This window comes from Triturus cristatus, chromosome 8, assembly GCF_964204655.1.
Source record: "Triturus cristatus chromosome 8, aTriCri1.1, whole genome shotgun sequence".
In the NCBI taxonomy this organism is placed as follows: Eukaryota; Metazoa; Chordata; class Amphibia; order Caudata; family Salamandridae; genus Triturus; species Triturus cristatus.
This window is the reverse complement of record NC_140591.1, coordinates 693,062,314-693,085,504: the sequence shown is the minus strand read 5'-3', so window position 1 is coordinate 693,085,504 and position 23,191 is coordinate 693,062,314. Positions and strand designations below refer to the sequence as shown.

The 23,191-nt window shown below is 43.6% G+C and overlaps 1 protein-coding gene across 1 annotated transcript in view; it reads right to left on the bottom strand.

Annotated features, from left to right (window-relative positions):
- POGLUT2 (protein O-glucosyltransferase 2) overlaps positions 1 to 23,191 on the bottom strand; it is a 142,994-nt gene that overhangs the window by 28,656 nt on the left and 91,147 nt on the right. Inside the window, exons 7-8 of the mRNA XM_085622099.1 lie at positions 10,153 to 10,362; positions 8,946 to 9,035 (exon numbers count right to left, since the gene is read on the bottom strand). Coding sequence (XP_085478225.1) covers positions 8,946 to 9,035; positions 10,153 to 10,362 — 300 coding nt within the window. The remainder of the gene's footprint in view (positions 1 to 8,945; positions 9,036 to 10,152; positions 10,363 to 23,191) is intronic.

Here is a 23,191-nt window from a genome sequence, read left to right as displayed (position 1 = left end):
TGAGGGCCAGTTCCTCCTCTAGGCTTACCTGAAGACAGCTATGGAGGGCACATGGGCAACTCTGGCTTTGAACCAGTCTACAAAAGCTGCACACTAGGGGCACAGGTCACGGGCTAATCACATGGCTCACTAAAGCCATACTTGCACATACACAGATATCATTCCAACCCTTGCAGGAGATCTGGAAGACAGTTTAGTAGATCACTTCATAATAAGGAATGGGAGAGGATGTTAGCATGCCCACCGAGAGTATCTTGCAATGCCCGCCTAAATCTAATCCAATATTACATACTTCACCGGGCATACTTATCCTCAATACAATTGACACATTTCCCGGAGCCTCTGGTACTTGTGCCAGATGTAATACCCTGAACGCTGGCCTGAAATATATCCTATGGGACTGCATAAAACTGCTAACATAATAGACCACTATTCACTCACAGTTAGAACGCCTCACAGACATCTTGAACATCTCCACCTGGGGTGTATACTCTAGACCGCGTCAGCGATAAGTTGCAACACGTTTCCTTGACCTGGTCCTCATACTGGCCAAGAAAACAATCAATACTCACTGGATATCACCCCCCAACCCCTGAACAATGGCTAACCATGTTCACACTGATGGGCAAAGGCCAAAACTGCAGCATTGCATGGTGAGGACACCAGAGGACTAGGCTGACATTGGGCGTCCCAAGGCTGGAAAGCACTACTGTCTAAACTGATATATCCCCCGTTGGAGTCTTCCACAAACTTCATTGGCTTGCACTCCTAAGGGCTACCACACATCGCAAGTAACCACTCCCCTTCCCTCAGGCTACCAACCATGCCCCTAAGACCCATACATTTCAGTGATGTGGGAGGCACACACCTTGACCGCTTTTCCCATCCTCTCTCCCCATACCAGCCCGCTACTCCAATTTTTCCGTCCTAGTCATACAAGGGGGGCATTAGACCCACTAATCACAAGACCACCCTGAGAAATTGAAATATTGGACATTCATTACCGCGCTGTATAATTATTGAAACTATATACAATACCGGATATGCTAATCTTTGTTGTATACTTGTTAAAAAAATCTCAATTAAGAAATTTGTTTAAAAAAAAAAAAGGTGGGGAACATGGGCAGCAAAGGAGGGGTGAAAAAGAGAAAACAAGGACAAAGAGAGAGAGAGCGAAAATAAAATAGGCCCTTATGCACTGTATTGCTAGGTCCTGATATTAACAAATGAGAGATACAACCCATCAAATAAAAATACAGAAAGACTGAAATGTTCTTTGGGTGGGAAAAATACAACAAAAATGTGATGCTCTAATTAATCAATCAAAGGGTCATTTATGGAAACGAGACTATCGGGGTCTCTCATAGACTTAGTCTAAAGTTTTTTTATAAACTACACACAACACGATTCTTAAACGTATCACCTTGTGAGCTTATTCAAAAAAATGTAGTTTCATTACAGTATGCAAAATAGTTAATAAGTCAAACAGATCAGCAAGCAGACTAACACATTCCCTCTCCAATGAAAAGCTCAAAAAGCTCTCAGGGCAAAAAAATACATCTTAAGTCAAATATCTGAGATAGAGAAAATATCTCTGCTATTAGAGTCTCAAAGCAAATCTTAAGTGAGAAAACCTAAAGTTTCAGAGCAGTTATCCTACAGCAAAAAAGTCTAAAAAGCATGGTTCATCTCCAGATTGCACCTCCTTTTATAATAATTTTGGTACAGAAGGCACACGCATTTCGAAACATGATTTTACATTGAATCAATATTTCAAATACAATAGCCAATTATACTATTATTTTTTGAAACATTCCTGCAAACACCTATGTCCCTTTACAGCCTATTGGCTAAAGCAGTGCATAATTAAAGGATGTAAGCATACACATTTTGAACAATAGCTTGCTTTATCTACAATGCAAAGCTTCGGTTAGGAAGCTTTGAGATTTGTAACAAAAGGAACACCTTCTACTGGTGAGAAGTAACCATTACATTTGTACTAGAATGAAAACCATAGCGCTATGGCAGTAGCTTTCCATGATTTTCTAAAATAAAAAAGACACATGCACAGTCGAAAATTTGTACACAAAGTAAACAGACTATTCTTCAGTAAATGTGAATGATTTTCAAAGCAGCAAATTGCGCCCTGGTCATGCGAACTAATACACCTAAATTAATCTTTAATTTCTAATAAATTAAACTCTTTTACAAAGGAGTGGAAAACCATTAAATCAGGGAACTGAGAAAGACAAGAATGCCAATGAATCATGACCAAATGGTGGACCTTATGCCCACTCTAAGGCTATATTAAATACAATAGGTCTGTTGCCAGCACTGGGGAAGACCTAAAAAGGAACAAGCATTGGCATAGCCAATCGGTCTCGCTTTTGAGACCTTGTAAGTGTTTAACAGTTCCTATGGGGAAAGAGAGAAGAATAAACAGCCAGGTGGGCTGTAGGGAAGTGTGAAGTGTCTCCAGATGGGTTCGAGTGTGCCGAGAAAGAGTAAGGTACTCCTTTGTGGCTCTAGAGGTGCCCTCACACACCCTTTCAGGTGTATAGCATCATCATCGGGCTGGTGCTCCTCGTGGGGGTGGCGCTGCAGTCCCTCACGGGCCCGTTTAACGGGGCTCTTTGATGGAGATCTTTTAGGAGTTTGCCGCACTTGTGCATGGGGGTGTGTGGGTCAAAGTGGTGGTGGTGAGTGAGATATAAAAAGAGCCCAAGGACACTAGCAATTTATTGAGGATGTCCTTGGAGTCTGGTTAAAATATATCACGGGGATGGAGAAGCAAGGTCAGTTGCCTGTGTGAGAGGGGAAATTAAACAAATACGGTCCCTCTTCTCTCACCCGTGTGGTGAATAGTGTGGATATATCAAGGGGTCAACATGTTTCGCGCTTGAAGTAGTCCCTAATGGATCTAAGAGCGCTTCATCAGGACCTAAAGAAAAAGTGTGTCAAATGGGAATCGGGAAAATACGCCCTATAATCCCATGGGTCCTTATTATAGGAAATACTGTAGAGAAGTTAGGTCAGGAACACGTCGTTTATGCGTGTCCCTAGATGCGGCCTATAAAGGAGACAAAAACACGGGGGGAACGGGGGAAGAAAAGGAACACAATGGGAGGTCATGATCTACAGTCTCAAGTAGTATAGATAGTAAGTCTGTGCATGACATGGAAAATGTGTCTATAAGTGCCCCAATGGGGATGCTATCTGGACACATGCACACACGTGGATGGAGCAGTGTAACTAGAATGGGGAAGGGATCACTGACATGCGCGGCACACTAATCCGTGGTCTGTGTAAATTCCTGTGCATGGGGATGGAAACAGCCCATCAAAAAGAAATCCCCACGGGTCAGCGGTGCAGAGTGTGTGCACGGGCCGCCTTACGGAAAAGCATCCATATATTTAACCGTAGGTGGAGGTGTATAATAGTGCGCTATGAGACTCCTTAAAAGCGTGTCGTGGATGGAAACGTGACTACAGATGGTAAAATACATCGTACATAGTGGTGCACAAAAACATCATAATCTAAACAAACTCCACAATTCCTACCCTCCCTCGCTCAAGGATGGACCTCGTCAGCGAAGCCGTGAAACAGTAGAGGCAGCTGAGGAAAAAATGACAAGGCAGTGAAGCCAAGTACAAGTCTCGATTTACTCCGACTGCAGCTATGACTCCTAACGAGATCCTGACGTTCAAGCAGGCCATCCTCAAAGATGTCGATAAAATCACAACCAACCGCCCTTTTGACAATCTCTCTAAAGAGGAAAGATCTATGTTAAATGATTTGGCAGAAGACGACTCCATCATTATTAAACCGGCCGATAAAGGCGGAGCAATTGTCATACAGGACAGAGGAGTATATGACGAAGAATGTCTACGACAGTTATCCAATGCAAGATACTACAAACCTACCGAAGAGGACCCTACGTCACGACTCTCCACAGCTATACGCTGCTTAACCTTTGAAGCCGAAACGGAAGGTTGGATAACGAAGGATGAAGCCATGTTCCTCACCAATGATGACCCTTGCATGCCATATTTCTACTGTTTGCCCAAAATTCACAAGGGCATTGACCCCCCTCCTGGACGGCCGATAGTGTCAGGCATCGACTCTCTACTTGAACCCCTGAGCAAATTTTGTGATGTTTTCTTACGGCCCTTGGTCACCAAGACACCAACTTATCTAAGGGACACCACAGAAGTACTCAATTTGATAGAACATTTTGAGGAACCAGAATCCATCACACTACTTGTCACCCTAGATGTTGAAGCGCTCTATACAAACATTCCGCAAGATGCCACTTTGATGGTTTTGGAACGTGCATTACGCCATCTGAACCCCTGGCCTTTTTCAACACCTATCAGCTTTATCTGTGATTGTGCCTCTCTTGCATTAAAAGAAAACTTCTTTGCCTTCAAAAACAAGATCTATCACCAAGTACAGGGCACCAGTATGGGCAGTACATTTGCGCCGAGCCTGGCATGTCTTTACATGGCTAGGTTTGAAGAAGAACATATCCTCACGGATACCAACCCATTTACCGGCAACATCCTACTATGGCGCCGCTATATAGATGATATCATCATATTTTGGAAAGGGGATGAGGAGGCCTGTCGCTCCTTCTTTACATGGATTAATACCATCAATCCCTTTCTCAAATTTGTCGGTTCATTATCATCAGATTCCATTCCCTTCCTTGACCTTCTAATATCACTAGAAGAGGGTACTCTCAAAACAACCAACTACAAAAAACCTACAGATAGGAATAGCCTGCTCCTATTTCAAAGTCACCACCCCAAAGCACTCAGGGATAACTTACCTGTTGGCCAGTTCCTTCGTCTCCGGAGAAATTGCAACACCAAAAAAGAATTCTAGAAAGAAGCAGAGACCCTGTCTGCAAATCTGATCAGAAGAAATTACCCATCCAATATCATAAGACAGGCTCGTAAGAGAGCGAGAAACAACCACAGAGGAGCATTACTTGAAGTTAAAGAGAAGAAGGAAACTGACACACTAACCTGCGTCACATCATTCACTCCCAACTCCAACAAAATTCAAAAAATCATCAAGAAGCATTGGAGGATATTAGAAACAGGAAATGTGTCACCAGGACCGACACCCCTGTTCGCATTCAAAAGGACTGAGAATCTGAGGGACATTTTGGTACATACACGTCCAAAAAACAAAGTCAACCCACAACCAACCCTTTGGATGCTACCCCCCGTGATGGGCCACTACCCATGCGGCACATGCACAGTCTGTCCCCAGACTACCACGACCAAAGAACTTGATCTTGGACTTTCGAAACCATGGCAGCAGAGACGCCACACTAACTGTAACACCAAGAATTGCGTATATTTGATCACGTGCCCCTGTGGTTCCCATTATATAGGAATGACAGCTCGACTGGTAAAGATACGCATCGGAGAACATAAAAGCACTATCCGTTGCAAACGCTCCGCAACGAGATTACAGACTCATTTCCTGGAGAAAAATCACCCCCCAGACAGTTTGCGGTGGACCATTATAGAATCCAATCCCCAATGGTCCGCAACCACTCTGTTTGAGCGTGAACAACGTTGGGTCTTCAGACTTAAAAGTGACAATGGTGGTCTCAACGATGAAATACCCTGGGTTGATCTGACCAGATAACTACCCAGTGGTAGCATCATATTACACCCGTCGCATTCACTGCACACATGATACAACATGGCTTTATGTTCCCTGACACCGTATTCTCTCCCATGGCGCTGGGACATCCTCTTATGAGACCCTCTGGTAGTTAACTACCCCACTACTTAGTCGAGACTCCATCACCTTTGTCAGTAGAGGCCCGCCCACATGTATCCTGGTAACACTCTGGTTTTTGAGCTAGAATTCCACCATACGTCCTTGTACACATGTACTCGACATTTATCCTTAGCTCACTCAGGGTGAGTTCAGTCCACACTACCAGCCGTACCGAGGCTCCCTCCTACAAGGGCACATGTTTCCCCGACATTTCCTACCACTTCACTACGACAATATTTTGTCCGACAACGCGTGTCACCTTTATTCATGTGACCTTTTATGAGGGCGTTTCTAACTTCCTTAACTCACTTCTGTTTTTATGGAGAGTTAGCGGTGATACTGTTTCACCCCCCTTTTTTTCCCTATGGTTTGTGGAGCCCCATACTCAGTACCAGGGTATTTTATTTCCCAATCCTTTTTTCATTTATCTTTTATTTTTCACGGCATGTCGATATTACTCACTCTGACATCCCAGTAGCATTAGAAGTCCCGCTTTTGGGTCCCGTTCCATGATGGCCGCCATCCAACCCTTCACGACGATCCCGTCATGACGCACAAACAACGTGTGACGCCTACCCGCCCATCTGCACCTATCCCTATGGCCCGAGGTCTGTAATTAACGGACACTGCCGTTCTAGTTGCCGTCCAGCAGCCGTGGCTACCGGGTAGGTAATCCGGAGCACAGAGGAAGAGCGCCAAGTAAGTGCCCTCCACCCTGCCTGATATTTTGACCTATTGCTTCGTATCCGGTACCCTTTCCTACCCGTTCTAAGCCCTATTTTAGCTGACCGGCTTTGGCTTCACTGCCTTGCCATTTTTTCCTCAGCTGCCTCTACTGTTTCACGGCTTCGCTGACGAGGTCCATCCTTGAGCGAGGGAGGGTAGGAATTGTGGAGTTTGTTTAGATTATGATGTTTTTGTGCACCACTATGTACGATGTATTTTACCATCTGTAGTCACGTTTCCATCCACGACACGCTTTTAAGGAGTCTCATAGCGCACTATTATACACCTCCACCTACGGTTAAATATATGGATGCTTTTCCGTAAGGCGGCCTGTGCACACACTCTGCACCGCTGACCCGTGGGGATTTCTTTTTGATGGGCTGTTTCCATCCCCATGCACAGGAATTTACACAGACCACGGATTAGTGTGCCGCGCATGTCAGTGATCCCTTCCCCATTCTAGTTACACTGCTCCATCCACGTGTGTGCATGTGTCCAGATAGCAACCCCATTGGGGCACTTATAGACACATTTTCCATGTCATGCACAGACTTGCTATCTATACTACTTGAGACTGTAGATCATGACCTCCCATTGTGTTCCTTTTCTTCCCCCGTTTCCCCCCCCCTTTGTGTTTTTTTGTCTCCTTTATAGGCCGCATCTAGGGACACGCATAAACGACGTGTTCCTGACCTAACTTCTCTACAGTATTTCCTATAATAAGGACCCATGGGATTATAGGGCGTCTTTTCCCGATTCCCATTTGACACACTTTTTCTTTAGGTCCTGATGAAGCGCTCTTAGATCCATTAGGGACTACTTAAAGCGCGAAACATGTTGACCCCTTGATATATCCACACTATTCACCACACGGGTGAGAGAAGAGGGACCGTATTTGTTTAATTTCCCCTCTCACACAGGCAACTGACCTTGCTTCTCCATCCCCGTGATATATTTTAACCAGACTCCAAGGACATCCTCAATAAATTGCTAGAGTCCTTGGGCTCTTTTTATATCTCACTCACCACCACCCCTTTGACCCACACACCCCCATGCACAAGTGCGGCAAACTCCTAAAAGATCTCCATCAAAGAGCCCCGTTAAACGGGCCCGGTGAGGGACTGCAGCGCCACCCCCACGAGGACCACCAGCCCGATGATGATGCTATACACCTGAAAGGGTGTGTGAGGGCACCTCTAGATCCACACAGGAGTACCTTACTCTTTCTCGGCACACTCAAACCCATCTGGAGACACTTCACACTTCCCTACAGCCCACCTGGCTGTTTATTCTTCTCTCTTTCCCCATAGGAACTGTTACCATCCTACATTGCTACCGCATTTAACTTGGGAGCTCTGGTACAGGACCTTTTCCAAATCGCTCCTCGTTCCCCCTCTTATGTTTAACTTGTAAGTGTTTAGCCACGCAACAGTTGCATAGCTAAATACTTATAAGGTCCCAAAAGCGAGACCTATTGGCTATGCCAATGCTTGTTTCTGTTTATTACTGCTCTGTAGTAATAAACAGGAAAAAAAAAAAACGGGCTCACGGAGAACATCAAAGCGGCCGCGCACATGCACTGTAGCTCTAGGCTACAGTGGTAGCACTTTTTTGAGCCCTCACAAAACGTCTCACCAGACCAGCGCATGCGCTGGGTCAGGCGAGACCTAAAAAACGTAACTAGGGGAGATAAACTGTGAAGCATAGGCACTAAAGTAACAACAGTGGAAAAAACAATTAAACAAATATACATGTGCAATACACAGCATCTTAATAATGAGAATCCACAAAATAGATTAGGCATCATAACTGTAATGACCAAGTTACAGTTTAAAAATGTAGAGGTCAGAAATGGTTGTAAAGTTGAAAAAGGCTCCAGAATATATTTTTATGAATTTGCTTACATAAACGCTTGATTCAGCAAAACAGTTTTTTTTAATGAAATTTGCCCAAGTCACAGAGTGTAAATTACTTCTTTAGAAATATCACTGGAATGGCTAACTAATAGATGTATAATGAGGAAGTAGAATTCTAGTCCAGTGAGAAAAGCATCCAAAATTCCTAAATTGCTTAGCATTTACAACACCTTAAAGAAATATTTGCCATCAATATCTACTACAACTTCGAGGAGTTTCGTTTGTCACGTTTCTGGCCTCTCTTCATTTTGTGACAACTAAAGTCAAAGGTTCACTTCTGAAGGCATGCCATTGTATTGAAAGTCCGAACTCTCTTTACAGCTATGCATGGTATAATACTTTTGTAACAGTGAGGTCATGGTTTCCCAAGATGTAAATACATTTTCTGAGAGCAAATATTTGAGGTAACCCATAAAATATTATCAAAACATACTTTCAAGCAATTTAAGAAATAACATTTGCAAACTTCTAGATGTTATAGCTTGTACATTGAAAACTTACTTGTAACAGCTTGAAATAGTAACAAAAAATGTGATCTCCCATAAGGTTGTTTCTTGCAAATTCATGCCCAGCTTTAGCAATGTTCATGGACTGGTAAAATAAAAAGAAAGCAAGTGTGAATTAGATGCATTAAGTAAGAGGTTAAAAAAACTAGTACATCACAAAACTATTCACAAAGAGAAGCAAAACAGCATAAAGCAGAACCAGAAAAAAGTCTGGATTTGTGAATATGAAGTTAAGAAGTGCTCAATCATGACAGCGGATTGTGTGACGGCTGCGCGAGGACATCAACGAGCAATTGAAAGGTCCTAGTTATTTGTGGGAGCGGGAGTAGCAGGAGAAAGAAGGTTTCGATGTGCAAAGAGCAGACTTCTTTCAGTAATCGGAGATTCTCAGGCTACAAATAGGTGTTTTAGGGCTGAAAGATAAAATTGTAGGTGTAGTAAGAAATGTCCAAGCCAGTGGGAAGACCACTGTTGAGTGAACTAGTTAAGTAAAGGTCAGGGCAGGAAGGAATTATAAGGAGTGCATGGTATTTACAAGTTATATGGGAGGGGATCCATCCATGCAAGAATGTGCTCTTGGAAAAGGGTCAGTCAAGAGGCTGGGGGCATTGGAGGAGGATGTCAAGGCACATGGTTGCGCAAATATTCTGACGAAGACGTATCAACTGTTTGAAGAAGAGTGAGATGCCACTGGAGAAGAGAACGATCTCCTATAGGAAAGTAAGGGAAGTTGTCAGGCGTCAGTAACAGTGTGGCTGGAAATCAAAACTCTGTGTGATGTGTGCGCTTTCAAGAAACCTTTTTGAATCCCATGCTACTCGCGCCATATTTCCATAATCTCTACGACATATGTAAAGAACAAGATCATTCAATTAAAATATGGGAATAATATAAAATGTAACACCAGCATAACATGAGCAGAAGGCGACAATCCAACGGCTGAGGTGATACTAGGATTCATTTAATTTGAAATACTTTGTTTCTACAGGAAACATGGGTATTTACATTTAGATATCATGAAGTTATACACAACTGGGACAATAACCCCTAGAAAGGGCAATATGCAGTTCTTTTTTGCAATACTCAATGGTCTCTAGCCCGGTGCATACCTGTTCTTCTGATCCAAATAGGTTTTTGACACGTGTAAACAAGGAAAAGGCAGCATGAGCTCAATGGCATGTGCTAACATGCAGAATACCTACCTCTTCGTCGTGATCTTTGGCCCATTGTAGTTTCTCCAAAAGATCACTCAGGTCCCTTTTTAATGGGATGTAATGTTTCCAGGGTTGCAGCTCATTATAAAAATGTTCGTAATAGATTGATTCTTGTTTCAGTATGACACTGGTTCCTGCCAGCAGGTAAGGTAATCTATAGGCTGCAACAGTCCCATCCACATTGATCTGATATTTGTACTGAAAAAACACCAGCAGAAAACACATATAACACAAACCAACCATAAAAACAGTTGACTGAAATAAACTTTACATCAGTAACACAACAATAGAAAAGGAAGATAGTAACATTATACAATGCTCATGGTTTTAAAAAACTCTGAATAAAAGTCTCTTTGAGTTAATATGTTCAGTTCTAGCTATATCAGATACATTTAAATACAATGAATTCTGACGCAACTAGCTTACATAATTGGTGGTTATCATGTAAATCTGGCATGGATCTGGGCATAGGCTGGACACTCTAGACTACATAATATTTCGAACACGAAACTAGCAAGTGTTTTTACTCCTTGCAGAGGAATCCACTACTGAAGATCTTTTCAATCCTCATGAATCTTTAAGGGGATCATTTTCTGTAGGAGAACTGGGAGGCGTTCATAAGTATTGCTTATCACTGCATGTAACAGTTTACTAGTATCTGCCTCAGTGACTTACTAGTTTTTGTTCAATTGGGTCATGCTTCGTTTACAGAAGTTACTCTCAAAATAATGTTTTTGTTTGTTTTAGTATTGTCTGTTAAGGGTGCAGTTACCAAAAAGGGGTCCTGAAACTGCTATATGCTGGCAATCCAGCTTGGTGTGCTAATTATAGCTTAAAAGGGCAGGCTTTTAGTTTCTTCCTGAAATATAGATGGTCATACCTCTCAACTCTCCAGGGAGAGAGTTCCATGGTATGGCTGCCAACTTGTTAACCAGATTGAAGGAGGACAGCCTGCAGAGAAGCCTCTTCAATGTTGATGCCCAGTCTGATGACTGATTGAGTATAATCGGCATAGTACATGCATGTCAGGAGATATGCATTAATTAAACATTTTATAAGCAGAGTCACATACATATTGTAAATCGTGGAGCTCAGAGATGAGCCCAGAGGAACGAAAAAGGAAATAGAACAAGCTGACGACCTGGAAGAGGGCATGAAAACCAGCTCACTCCGACCCATAAAAAAGAATTGATCCAGTCAAAGGCCTCTTGTTAGATATGGGATTTCTGGTTGGCTAGGGCTTGCGTCTAAGCCAGACAGAATCCACCACTCTAGTCAGGGCAAGGGAGTTACACGCTGAAGATAACCCCTGCTCACCCCCTTGGTAGCTTGGCACGAGCAGTTAGTCTTATCCCAGAGGCAATGTGTAAAGCGTTTGCGCAACACACACTAAGCAGCAACACACTAGGTACACCACAAAGGAAATCCACGCAAGGTTATATATAAAAATAGCCTTTGTATTATCCAAAACACATTAGAATAGTAAGCACACAATATACACTGTGCCAACTGGCACTAGGCAATATTTACAGGGGATTATATACACCTGACAGGGCCAATTGAGCCACTGTCAGAACCATCACAAAGCACAAATAGTAAATGTAGAACACAACCAGTAATTACTGGCAAAACACTGTACTCAGCATTATATTCTGCAACATAAATCATATTATGCAATCAGTATCACACTAGGTGTAAAACACATTATGCGCCAACCTCATAAGCAGAAATCATATTAGGCAATAACCTCATAAGCATAAACCTCAGATTAGGGAATAACCTCCTAAACATAAACATCAGAGGCATAAATCATGGTGCATAAATCACATTTATCCTAGGCACCACATAAATCACATTAGAGCCTGGCGCCCTACCCACCTACAACTGACCCCCAGGCCAACTGGCCTTCTCTAGGGGCTCAAATGCCCTATGTCCCAAATGTTAGGGCTGGGCTGCCAATGCAGCAGGATCAAAGTGCGTAATTGCGCTGGCACCAATGTGCCTCCTGGGTCCCCACTGGGACTCCTGAAAATGAACTGGCCTAAAAGTTGCAGCTGCTGCTAATTGCGGTGCAGCTGTGATGAAAACTAGGCACTGGTACTAACTGTGCCCCTGAAGGAATTAGAACGGGCACTCACTGTGCCCTCTGGAGTCCCCACTCCGGGACTCTAACTAAATGCGGCCAAACGTTGCAGCTGCCAGCGCTGGTGCGGTGCAGCTGTGCAGGAAACTATGGGTATTGGCGCTCTGGGGCCCTCTAAACAAAATTGCCCCCAACGTTGGAGTGGCCCACTCTCCTGCGGGTCAGCTCAGAAACTAGGCACCGGCATTGTGCCTCGATCGGCACAAACAATGGACAATTGAGAAGCCCCACTCACCTGGGCTGCTGGGGAACTCCTTCTCTCGGTCACCGGCGATCTCTGCGGCCTTCCTCCCTCTCTGCCAGGTGGGGGAAGGCTGAAACGCCGCCACTGGAGCCCGCAAGCTCTGTCCCCTCTCACCGGGGCTTCCTCTGGCCATCACCGTGGGGCTCTCCCACGCTCACGGGAGCCCCGCACAAACTGCTGCAGGCCCCGCCCACAGTCAGGCGGACGCGCCTGACTTCCGGTTTGCGATTGGGCCGCGGCGGTGATTCCTTTTCAGCGCCATAGTGCGGGGTGGGCACCCGCCTTGAACCACCAAACGTGGGGTAGGCAACCACCAACCGCCGCCAAATGCGGGGTGGGCACCCGGTTGTCACAGGTGCATGGGAGCGGGGTGGGCTTCCGCTCCAATCAGAAGAAGTGCGGGGGAATCCCCACGTTGGGATCCCCTCTCAACGCCGTCCCAGCCCAGTGCTGCAAAGTTAAGCAAAAGAAATAAATGCTCCTTAACACCTGGAATTCAAAAGTAAAGCGCTGGCATGGCGCAAGAGTCCTTCAAGGGGGCATGGCTGGGTCCAGGGAGGCCAGCACACAGGGCCCTCCAGCAGGGATGAAAGCCCTCGTGGCGGTTCCTCCTGGGCCCCCAGCAGCAGCATACCCCAGCAAGTTCAGGAACAACACAACTCATGGGGTCACAGCCCCTATATTTATATTACATCAGGGCTTTGTCTGCCCTGGCACAGGGCTTAGGGGAGCCAGCAAAAACTGGTTCGGGGGAAATCGGGGCACTTTGTTTTCCAGGCTCCATTTCCCCTTTATCAGGTGTGGGCTTGTTATCAGACACACCACAGGGGGACGGAGCCAGCATTGTACAGGCTAGGCACAGACCTATTTGGGGTCAGGGGATTACTCCTCCCACTACTCCCAATGTAGATGTCCCATTCAGCCTAGTGCTGACTCACCCTGCCCCTCCTGGAGCCACACACACCTCACCAGCCCCTGTAACTCAAAAGCCAGACATACAATTCACATCAGGTAGGCAGACACATAGCATACAGAAATGCCAACTTCTTAAAAGTTGTATTTCTAAAAAAGTTATAATAAATCTGCGCACACCATTGCACAGCATTTATTATTACCATTCCAAATCTACTCAACTTGACCACACTGCTCCTCTCATATCAGGAATTACCACTGAAACACTTCCACACTGCTCCTCTCATATCAGGAATTACCACTGAAACACTTATCAGGGAATCCCCAATGCATTCCTATGGGAGGGCAGCCCCACAGTAGTGAGAAACCAAAATGGTTGCTTATCACTACCAGGACATGTCACTCACTTAAGGTACATGTTCTATCTTTTACCTACAATGCACCCTGCCCATAGGGCTAGCTAGGGCCTACATTAGGAGTGACTGACATGCAGTAAAAGTGGGGTCACAGACATGGCACACACTTTAGGTGCCACGTCACAGTGGCAGTAACACTGCGCGCACAGGCCCTGCAATAGCAAAGGCCTGAGACAGGTTTGCAAGGCTACTTTGGTAGGTGGCACAATCAGCCCTGCAAGTCCACCAGTAGCATTTAATTTACCAGCCCTGGGTATATGAGATACCACTTTACAAGGGACTGACAGGTAAATTAAATAGGCCAAACAGGTGTAGACCAATCTTACCATATGTAACACAGAGAGCACAATCACTTTACACTGGACAGCAGTGCTAAAGTGCCCAGAGTCCTAAAACCACCAACACCATGTCAGAGAAAAGGCTAGGAGAAAGGCAAAACGTTTTAGGGATGACCCTGCAAAAAGTCCAACACCTCTCCTCTGATTGCAAACTCTTTGAGCCTCTCCACAAGTGTGCCATGACACAATGTTTCAAAGGCTGCGGAGAGGCCCCCCCAAAAAAATACAATAAAGGCTGCCACTCCTCCAAGTCTCCATCCCTGAGAAGAGTGTGCCAGATAATACAATAACAGAGGGCCTGTATCCTAGTACCAAGATGGGCCTCCCTGAAAAAGAGCGTTGACCAGTCCGACCAGGCAGAAGCTGAGAAGAAACATAGGATCCCATTGAAAATGAGTAGGCGTGCTTAAAAAAAAACTCTTACTCCGTGTGCACTGGTGAACCTTTCAAAATTTGAGCAAACCTGGTATGTAATGTAGTGTAAAAGGCATTTATAAAGTACACTGTTGCTCCGAGGTGTGTCCAGACACTCTGCATATCCAGTGGGGAGAGACTGAGAAGCAACATCAATCATTCAAAAAAGCCACGATTTCAACTTCTTCTGGAATTGAAGGGTAGATGAAATGCATTTGAACTCCAAAAGGAGTTTACTCCAAAGAGAGGGTTCCAAAAATTAAAAGGACCAGCCCCCCCGTTCTGGACCTACAAATCCTGGGGATTTTGGCCAGAAAGAGGTTAGCTGAGTGCAGACACCTGTAGGAAGCATAAAAACCGCAATTTATTAGATAGTCTGGGGTTTAAAAGACTTGTTCATACTACACAGGATTGCAGGACAAAGGGTGTTGCTGTACTATCCAGAAATAGTAGTATTAGATGTGATAGAAAGGCTGCGGATAAGCTGGGTAGATGGACCCTAATGATCATTAAATGTGGATCAAGCGCGTTTACTTTAGCTTCAATATATTCTCCTGTATTAGATGATCCGTCAGTTTTGAGATATATCGCAATGGAGCTTCCATCATGGCCAGCGCCCTATGTTCTATGTGGGGATTTAAACATCAATGGTGCCAAAGGGACAGATAGTACAGTGACCTCAGAACGTAAACCACAAATACGTAAAGCATTCAACGACCTGATAATCGACCTGGGGCTTATCGATGCTTGGCCTAAATTAAGAGGTTCGGAGTTGGGATTTACCTATTATTCTGCTCCCCATCAGAAATTTTCCAGGCTCGATTACTTCCTAGTTTCCCCTCTTTTATTAAAGGAAGCAAAAATTGAATTATATCCAAGGGTACTATCAGATCATAATCCCTTGGTTCTCCAAATTCCCCTGGATGGTATGGGTAATATAGTGAAAAAATGGACATTTGAAAGGGCCATTCTCTCAGATAAAGATTATAGAGATCATATCAGAATTAGAATAGGGGATTTTTTTAGGATTAATAATGGTACTGCATCCCCAGGGATTATCTGGGATACATTTAAGGCCTCGATACGAGGTGAAACTATTAGCTTTGGTGTATCTAAAAAGAAGAAACATATCTCGCAAGTCAAGAATTATTATCAGAAACTTTCCCTTCTGGAAACAGAATTAATAACTAAAGTAGGAAATAAGTCTGAATTAACAGGAACTCTGGATTCAATTTCTGTAACTAAATCGGCTTTAAGCGATTTGTACCTAAATAAGCAAGCTGGTATCTATTTAGCTAGAAAGCAGGACTGCTATGAATATAGCGAGACGGTTGGGCGTTTACTTGCAGTTAAAACCAGGCAACAGATATCCGCCCGACATATACATCAAGTTAGAAATATTAATGGTGACATAATTTCAGATGAGAAAGAAATTAGAGATTCATTTAAAGATTACTATAGAGCTTTATATACAGCAGACACTTCTTTGGACATAATTTGTGATCCTCTCTTTCTTCCCAAACTAAAATTATCAGAAGAGCAGGCATCAGGAATTAAAGAAAGCATTATTCGATTTACCATCCGGTAAAGCTATGGGTATAGATGGTATACCATTAGAGTTTTATAAAACTTTCTTTAAGGAGTTACAAAGGGAACTCTTAGCTCTCTTTAACTCTGTTAAAGCTGGAGCGGTCCCACCGATGTCTTGGGGGCTCACAAACATTGTTGTATTTCTAAAGAAGGAGAAGGATCCGCTAAATATGGGCTCTTATAGACCTACCACTCTTTTAAATAGTGATACTAAACTATACTCTTAAGATCTTTGCCTCACGTCTTAATAGAGTTATGGTACATCTTGTTTCTCGATGGCAACATGGATTTATCCAGGGAAGGGGGACTGAGGATCACATTAGAAGACTTATTACATTACTGGACGCCTCTGATGTTACAAAGCTTCCCTTAGCGGTTGCTTTTCTAGATGCTGAAAAGGCGTTCGACCGTGTCTCTTGGTCCTATCTTTGGAAATGCTTAGAAGCGAATAATCTAGGAGAAGGCTTTATCAGGGCAATCCAGGCTCTATATTATAAACCAGTAGCACAGGTCCAGATTATGGGTTGTCTCTCCGAACCCTTTTTCATAGAAAGAGGGATAAGGCAAGGCTGCCCATCTTCCCCTCTGCTATATGCGCTATATATGGATCCCTTTATTAGGGCCTTGGAAGCTTCGGAGAACATATCCCCTTTTATTCTGAATAATTCTTCAACGAAAATGTTAGCATATGCAGACGACGTCGCAATTGTGACTTCGGAATTATCTAATACGCTGGTTGAAGTTGAAACTTTGGCAGAAAAATTTGGTAGAGTATCTGGTTATAAGCTTAACAGGGGTAAAACTCAGATTCTAGTAAACAAACATTTGGCCCATATGGATGAAAGAATTGTAGAGGAGGCAATATATCTAGGGATTAGAGTAAAGGCCCAAACGAAGGAAATAGTCGATGCTAACCTTACCCCTATTATTTCTAAAATTAAAAAGGATATGGGTCGTTGGGATAATTTGAAGCTATCTATCATAGGGAGATGCAACCTGATCAAAATGATTGTCCTTCCAAAGCTTCTATATATTTTTCGTACAATACCTTTAGAAATCCATAATACCTGGTTTCTTCAGATCAATCGCGAGGTCGCTAGGTTTATTTGGTCTTTTAAAAAAATACGTCGTGCAAATCGTTTTTTAATTCTCCCAGCGGAAAGAGGAGGACTAGGATTACCCGATATTAGATTGTATTATTTAGCAGCATCATTTAAATATTATTGGCCTCTATTTCGAGCAGATAAAAATGCCTCTCCGATTTTGAAAGATGTCCCTTCCATATTTGAGATCTTATTGGGTCAGGATGCCAGAGGATGCTTATTAAAAATATATGAGCCTAGTTATTTCAAAAAGACACGATTTAAGATCTTGATTACAGCATATAAAAACTGGACTCATGTTAGAAATAAACTTGGTTTGGGTAGGTTTAGCAGATATACCCCATTCTTGGATAATCCTCAGTTTTCTGCAACACTTTCTGATGGATGTTTTGCAAGATGGATCAAGGCAGGGGTTTGCAGAATTTCCGATTTGCTGGTTGGTGATCAACCAGCTGCATTTGAAATAATTAAAAATAGATTTAATTTCAGTAATAGAGATTTTTTTAAATTTCTACAACTGAGGGATCTTATAACTAAAAAAAGAGGTGGCGTAAAAGGCTATTCTGTGATACCCCTGCTGGAGGTTATCACCAGCGACTTTCCTCCTTCAATTTCTGTACTTTATAAAATTTTTCTTGAAGGGATTTCTGAGGATATCGAGAAACATTCTATAAAATGGCAGGAAAGGCTTGAGATTATAGACTCAGGGTTGGAAAGAGCTGTTGGCCTCGCCAACACTGTACTAACTACAGCAAATCTTAGGGCTCAATGCTATAAGACTTTTTTCGATCTCTATATAACCCCTTCAAAAATTGTTAAATGGGGTGGTACGAAGGGTACCCACTGTTTTAGATGTAATACTTTGGGGGTGGATTTGGTCCATATCTTTTCTACGTGCCCGTCTTTGGATAATTTAAGACAGGAGGTTACAATATTTTTACAATATGTTCTGAATAGAAATTTTTTGCTAACCCCCCAACTTATGCTTTTGGGTTTATCCACACCAATGGATAATAGCATGGAGTTCATATTTATTGCTATGTCAGTACTTAGATTATGTATTGCCTCCTCGTGGCTAGATCCCCTACCACCTACTTTTGGCCAATGGAAAATGCGTATATGCTCCATATATTTAATTTGGAGAAGGCCCTGTATATGCGAAAAGGGAAAAAAGGAAGAATGAAGGGACTCAAGATTTGGAGACCACTCAACGACTGGATCTGTGAATTTGATTAACAAAAGCTATACTTTCTTTGCTTGTATTTTCATTTGCCTAAATGTTGCCTGTCTCCAGTCTGTCTGTATGTATTTACGAGCATGAAATAAAAAAAAAAAAAAAAAAAAAAGGAAGCATAAAAACGAATTCTTGTTCTGATGAAGAGCTCTGTGGTTCAATAGCAAGGTCTTGAAAAGAATCCCCTTCCTAATCGGAAGCCAATGCAACTCTCTAAGATAGGGGGATACCGGAGTTCTCAGAGGCAAGCCGAGAAGCGTTCGAGCTGATGCATTTTCTACAACCTGTAACTTACTCATCAAGGAATCAGGAAGGCCCAGATACAATGCTTTGCCATAGTCAAGCCTAGATGTTATCAACATTGTACTAACAGTTTCCTAACAGAGAGAGACAGAAAATGGAGGAACTTCCTGAGTACTCGCAGCAGACCCTACCACTGCATTAACCTGTGACAGAAAAGAAAGCCCACCATCAAACTTGAAACCAAGATTTTTTAACAGAGCTAGTGTGGCTTACTGGAGGGGAAGCATCCTCCAACCAAAAGGACTGCCATGGGTTTTTGAGCTTGTACCAAAAAACAGTAGATCAGTTTTGCCTGCATTACACTTAAGCTGGTGGTGAGATAGCCACTGAAAAACTTCCTACAAACAAGTTCAGATTTTTTCGCCAGGGAATGCTTCCTCCCTACCCCAGGAAAAAAGTAACTGGGTGTCACTCACATATAACATTATTTTTGCACCCAGAGTCTCTGCCAAGAATGCCAGAGAAGTGAGGTATATATTGAATAATCGGGGGCTCAAGGCAGAACTCTGTGGCACTCACACCTGTATATCACAAGACCCTGACACAAAAGGTGGACAACAGACCGCTTGATCTCTTCCTTCCAGTAAACAAGCCAGCCATTCAAATGCCTGTCCCCTGATCCGAAAGCCTGGAGACGTACCAGGAGTGTGGAGTCGGGTATTGTGACGAATGCTGCTGACAAATCAACATAATCAGCACAACCCTGCTCCGCCATCAAAAGTAGCCTTGATATAAACAACCTCCTTCACTAGCGCCCTCTCCGCGCTCCAACTGGGGCAGAAACCAGACTGACTTGGATGCAGCAAATAATTGCTTTCCAGATGGGATAGCTCCTGGTTGACATGCCTTCCCAAAACTATTGAGAGGACCAGAAATAACAAAATAGGCCTGTAATTAGATGGATCCATAGCATTCGCCTGGGGTTTCTTCAGCAGAGGCACGATTTTAGCCTGCTTGCAGGCTCTGGGCACTGTGGCAGAAAAGAGTGAGGCATTTAGAAGCCAAAGGGTTGATGACATCTGCTCCTAGAGCCAGAAGGCTTGTGGGACATGAATACAAAGGAGAGACCGACTTAGGACTGCAAATTGCTAATAGTGATCTTTCCAGAGAGATCCAATAAAACCTATCCAGTGGGAAGGTCGAATAATAGGTTTGTCTAGGCTGCTGATTGTCCCCCATCATCTCCTCCAACTGCAAAGAAGGGGAAGACTAGCTTGAATATTAACAATCCTATTCTGGAAGTAGTGAGCAAGATGTTCACAACATTCCACAGAGGGCACCTGCCATCCTACATAGGCCGATGGGGACATAAAGGTTTCCACTATTTTAAAAATGTCTCTCTACTTATTACCAGCATTTAGGATTCTGTCCTCAAAATTTGATTTTTTGCAATTTTCACCTCTTTCTCATATTTCTTTAAAGTCATTTTGTATTTGGCTTTAGTATTTGGGCTAATGACGCCCTCCACAGTCTTTCTAGATGTTTACACTCACTCTTGACCTCTTTTAGCGAGAGTGTACCATGGACAGGAAGGATTAGCTCAGCGCGACTGCCGTGGCAGTTTGGGAGCTAAATCGCGCGTGGTGGAGGCAATCCATTTTTCCAGGGGCCACCATCAGTGACCACATCACCTGATAGAGTAGGCCTTCTCTCCTTCAATGCCCTACAGAAGGCCTGATTGAATTTTATGAAAAGCTCTGGACACTCGAGATATTGACACCGCTTGAGGTTGATTCCTCCCTACACAGGACTACCAAAACGTAAGTAGTGGTTCGACCAAACTAATGGGGTGGCAGTGTCCACTTTCAGTTATACATTCGAAAATATCTGATCCAGAACATGACCAGCTTCATGTGTAGGCTTAAATATCAATTGGGTCAGAGCCAGTGAAGAGATACTCTTCCAAAGGGAGACTACCTCGTTCTCCTCAATCATCTCCATATGAAGATTAAAGTCACCCAGGAGAATAAAGTGGGGGTTTCTCAGGGCCATAGGTGACAAAGCACTACATAGGGCGTTGAGGAAAGGCCTGCCGGACCCGAAGGTCTGTACAATTATTCTCTCTGCTTGGTATGCACTAGGTCGTTGGGGTTTAGGTACATTAACTATATGGGAACCCGTGTTTTTTGTCCTCCTGTCCTCTAAATACTAGCTCCAAATTATTTGGCAACGAAACATGTTGATTCTTTGTTATTAACAGAAAAAAACAGGTGGATCAAATGATTGATGTGATTAGTTTGGGATGAGGGTCTTGAGGAAGATTCCATGTTATTCTACTCCATGCCTTTCAGAATTCTAGAAATTTGTATATGTTTTCTACATTCCCGTATCTCAAATCTGTTACTTTTAGGTGCAGGAGAGCTTTCAATGTATTCAGTCACTCCTTCATTGCTCCCACTTGTTTGTCAGTAGAATCCATCCTCTTGATGGTTCATCCACTGTGGCCATCTTCAAATGCCTTTGGAATATTTTGATGAAACCAGTCCAAGGTAGTACCCCCACTCCCCCCAAAAAGTGAGAAATTAAGTGGGAGAAGAACAGGGAAAGAGGAGCAATGGAGGAGGGTGTGTGAGCTAATAAAAAAAGCAAGCCGGGAGGGGCGGGGAAGAAACAGTGGAACTGGTGGGAGGAGCGTTGGGGGCGACACAGGAAAGTGAAGGGGGAAGCAGCACACCTGGGAGAAAGCAAGAATAAAGTCAAAGAAGCAAGCACTGTCATGAAGGAAAACAACATCAGCCGCAGAAACATACATGTCAGCCAGTGAGATGGAAGGCTCCTGGGTGGAACAGGAATAGGGAGGAAAACCACTTAATCAAGAGGAGACAACAGTGAGACAACAAGTTATACAACAATGAGCAAGGGACTGACCCAAAGCTTGCTCTATGTTCACTGGAAACAAGAGGTACGGCCAACAAGCAGTTAAAGCTGTCAGCAGCCGACAATAACAGCAGTATTGCACGCCGCCTTAAAACAAGTAGTTATGAACCTTCCTACTGTAATTATTTAATGTACTTTTTTTTTTTTTTAGTCAAGACGCTCCTTCTGCGTGCAAAAGCTATGATAAAACATAAATGAGCTTTCAGATTTCTGGTGCCCCCACATACAGTAGGTACGGAAGTCTAACATGAGCACCTCCAAAACTACGGGCAGACCTTGTATGTCAACGGAACAAACCTTGGCTTTGAGCAGGGTATAGCATGGCCATGACGCAGCTGCTCTGTAGTAACAGGTGGCTCGCAGCCAAGGAATGCCAGTTCTGCTCAGTCTTCTGGGCACTGGATTGCTCATCACATTGGAACAGCGGTTTTATGGCGAGAGTGCTATACTTTTCAAGGATAACCTATAACATCCCACGGGGCACCTCTTAGAAAACATTTTTATTGCGCGTAAGGTAAACTTAAGGGTCAATAGCACAGGTGTTCTTTTCACAGTAAGTTATGTCACAAAATAGCTGTGTTGGAGGGGAAAAAAGCTTACATGGCAAAAAACAAGCATGTAGCTGGCAGGAGTGGTTATGTGTACTAGCAAGAGGACCACCTGCTGCATAGGAGATCAGGGGGTTATGCAGCAGTATCTGTTTTCTACCATTAAACACAGTAACATTACAAATATAATGCAGCTGCAGCTTGGAGTCACAGTCTCACTTGTACCTGCAGCAAGGAAGGTAGAACAACATATAGCCATGGAGAACAATCCTTAATGAGCTCACAACTGGCATGACCTGAGGGCAGAGTCAGTTGACAGCCCAGAGAAATGTATGTAGGAGTTTGGTAAAACTGCACCATGCATTCTCTGTTCTTTCCATCTCTTCCTGCGGTTGAGTCAGTGGGCAAAGTGCACCAATCACTAACAGGCAGATCTGTGATGTCTACCAAGTCTTATTTAGCGGAAATGCAGTGACAGTGAGTGATAAGTCTGAGGAGTCAGGTTTGATGCTCACTGCTGTGGTGTTATTCATTTTTAGTTTGGAAATGGGCACTCAGGGGTGGTTGCAATATGGCTGATCCTGTGACTAAGCTCCGAGGCGAGTTAATGACTGTATGACTGCCTAATTTACAGTCCTCAGAAGAAAAGGGAATATTCACCCCTTTTTGTGGAGACTATCCCTAACGCTGGTGAGGTACCTCATTTTAGAAAGAGGATATAATGAAGTAGTCACCATCTATTGGAAGGTGGAGTCAGACACACCTAAATAATGATCCCTTCTTGCGGCGTGGTTGGACAAAACAAGGACATTGTGTTTACATGCGATTTCCAAATATCTAATTTATACAGACAAAAATGACGATGGCCATGAAAACCGTGTGTTGGTTTAACGGTGAGATGCAGG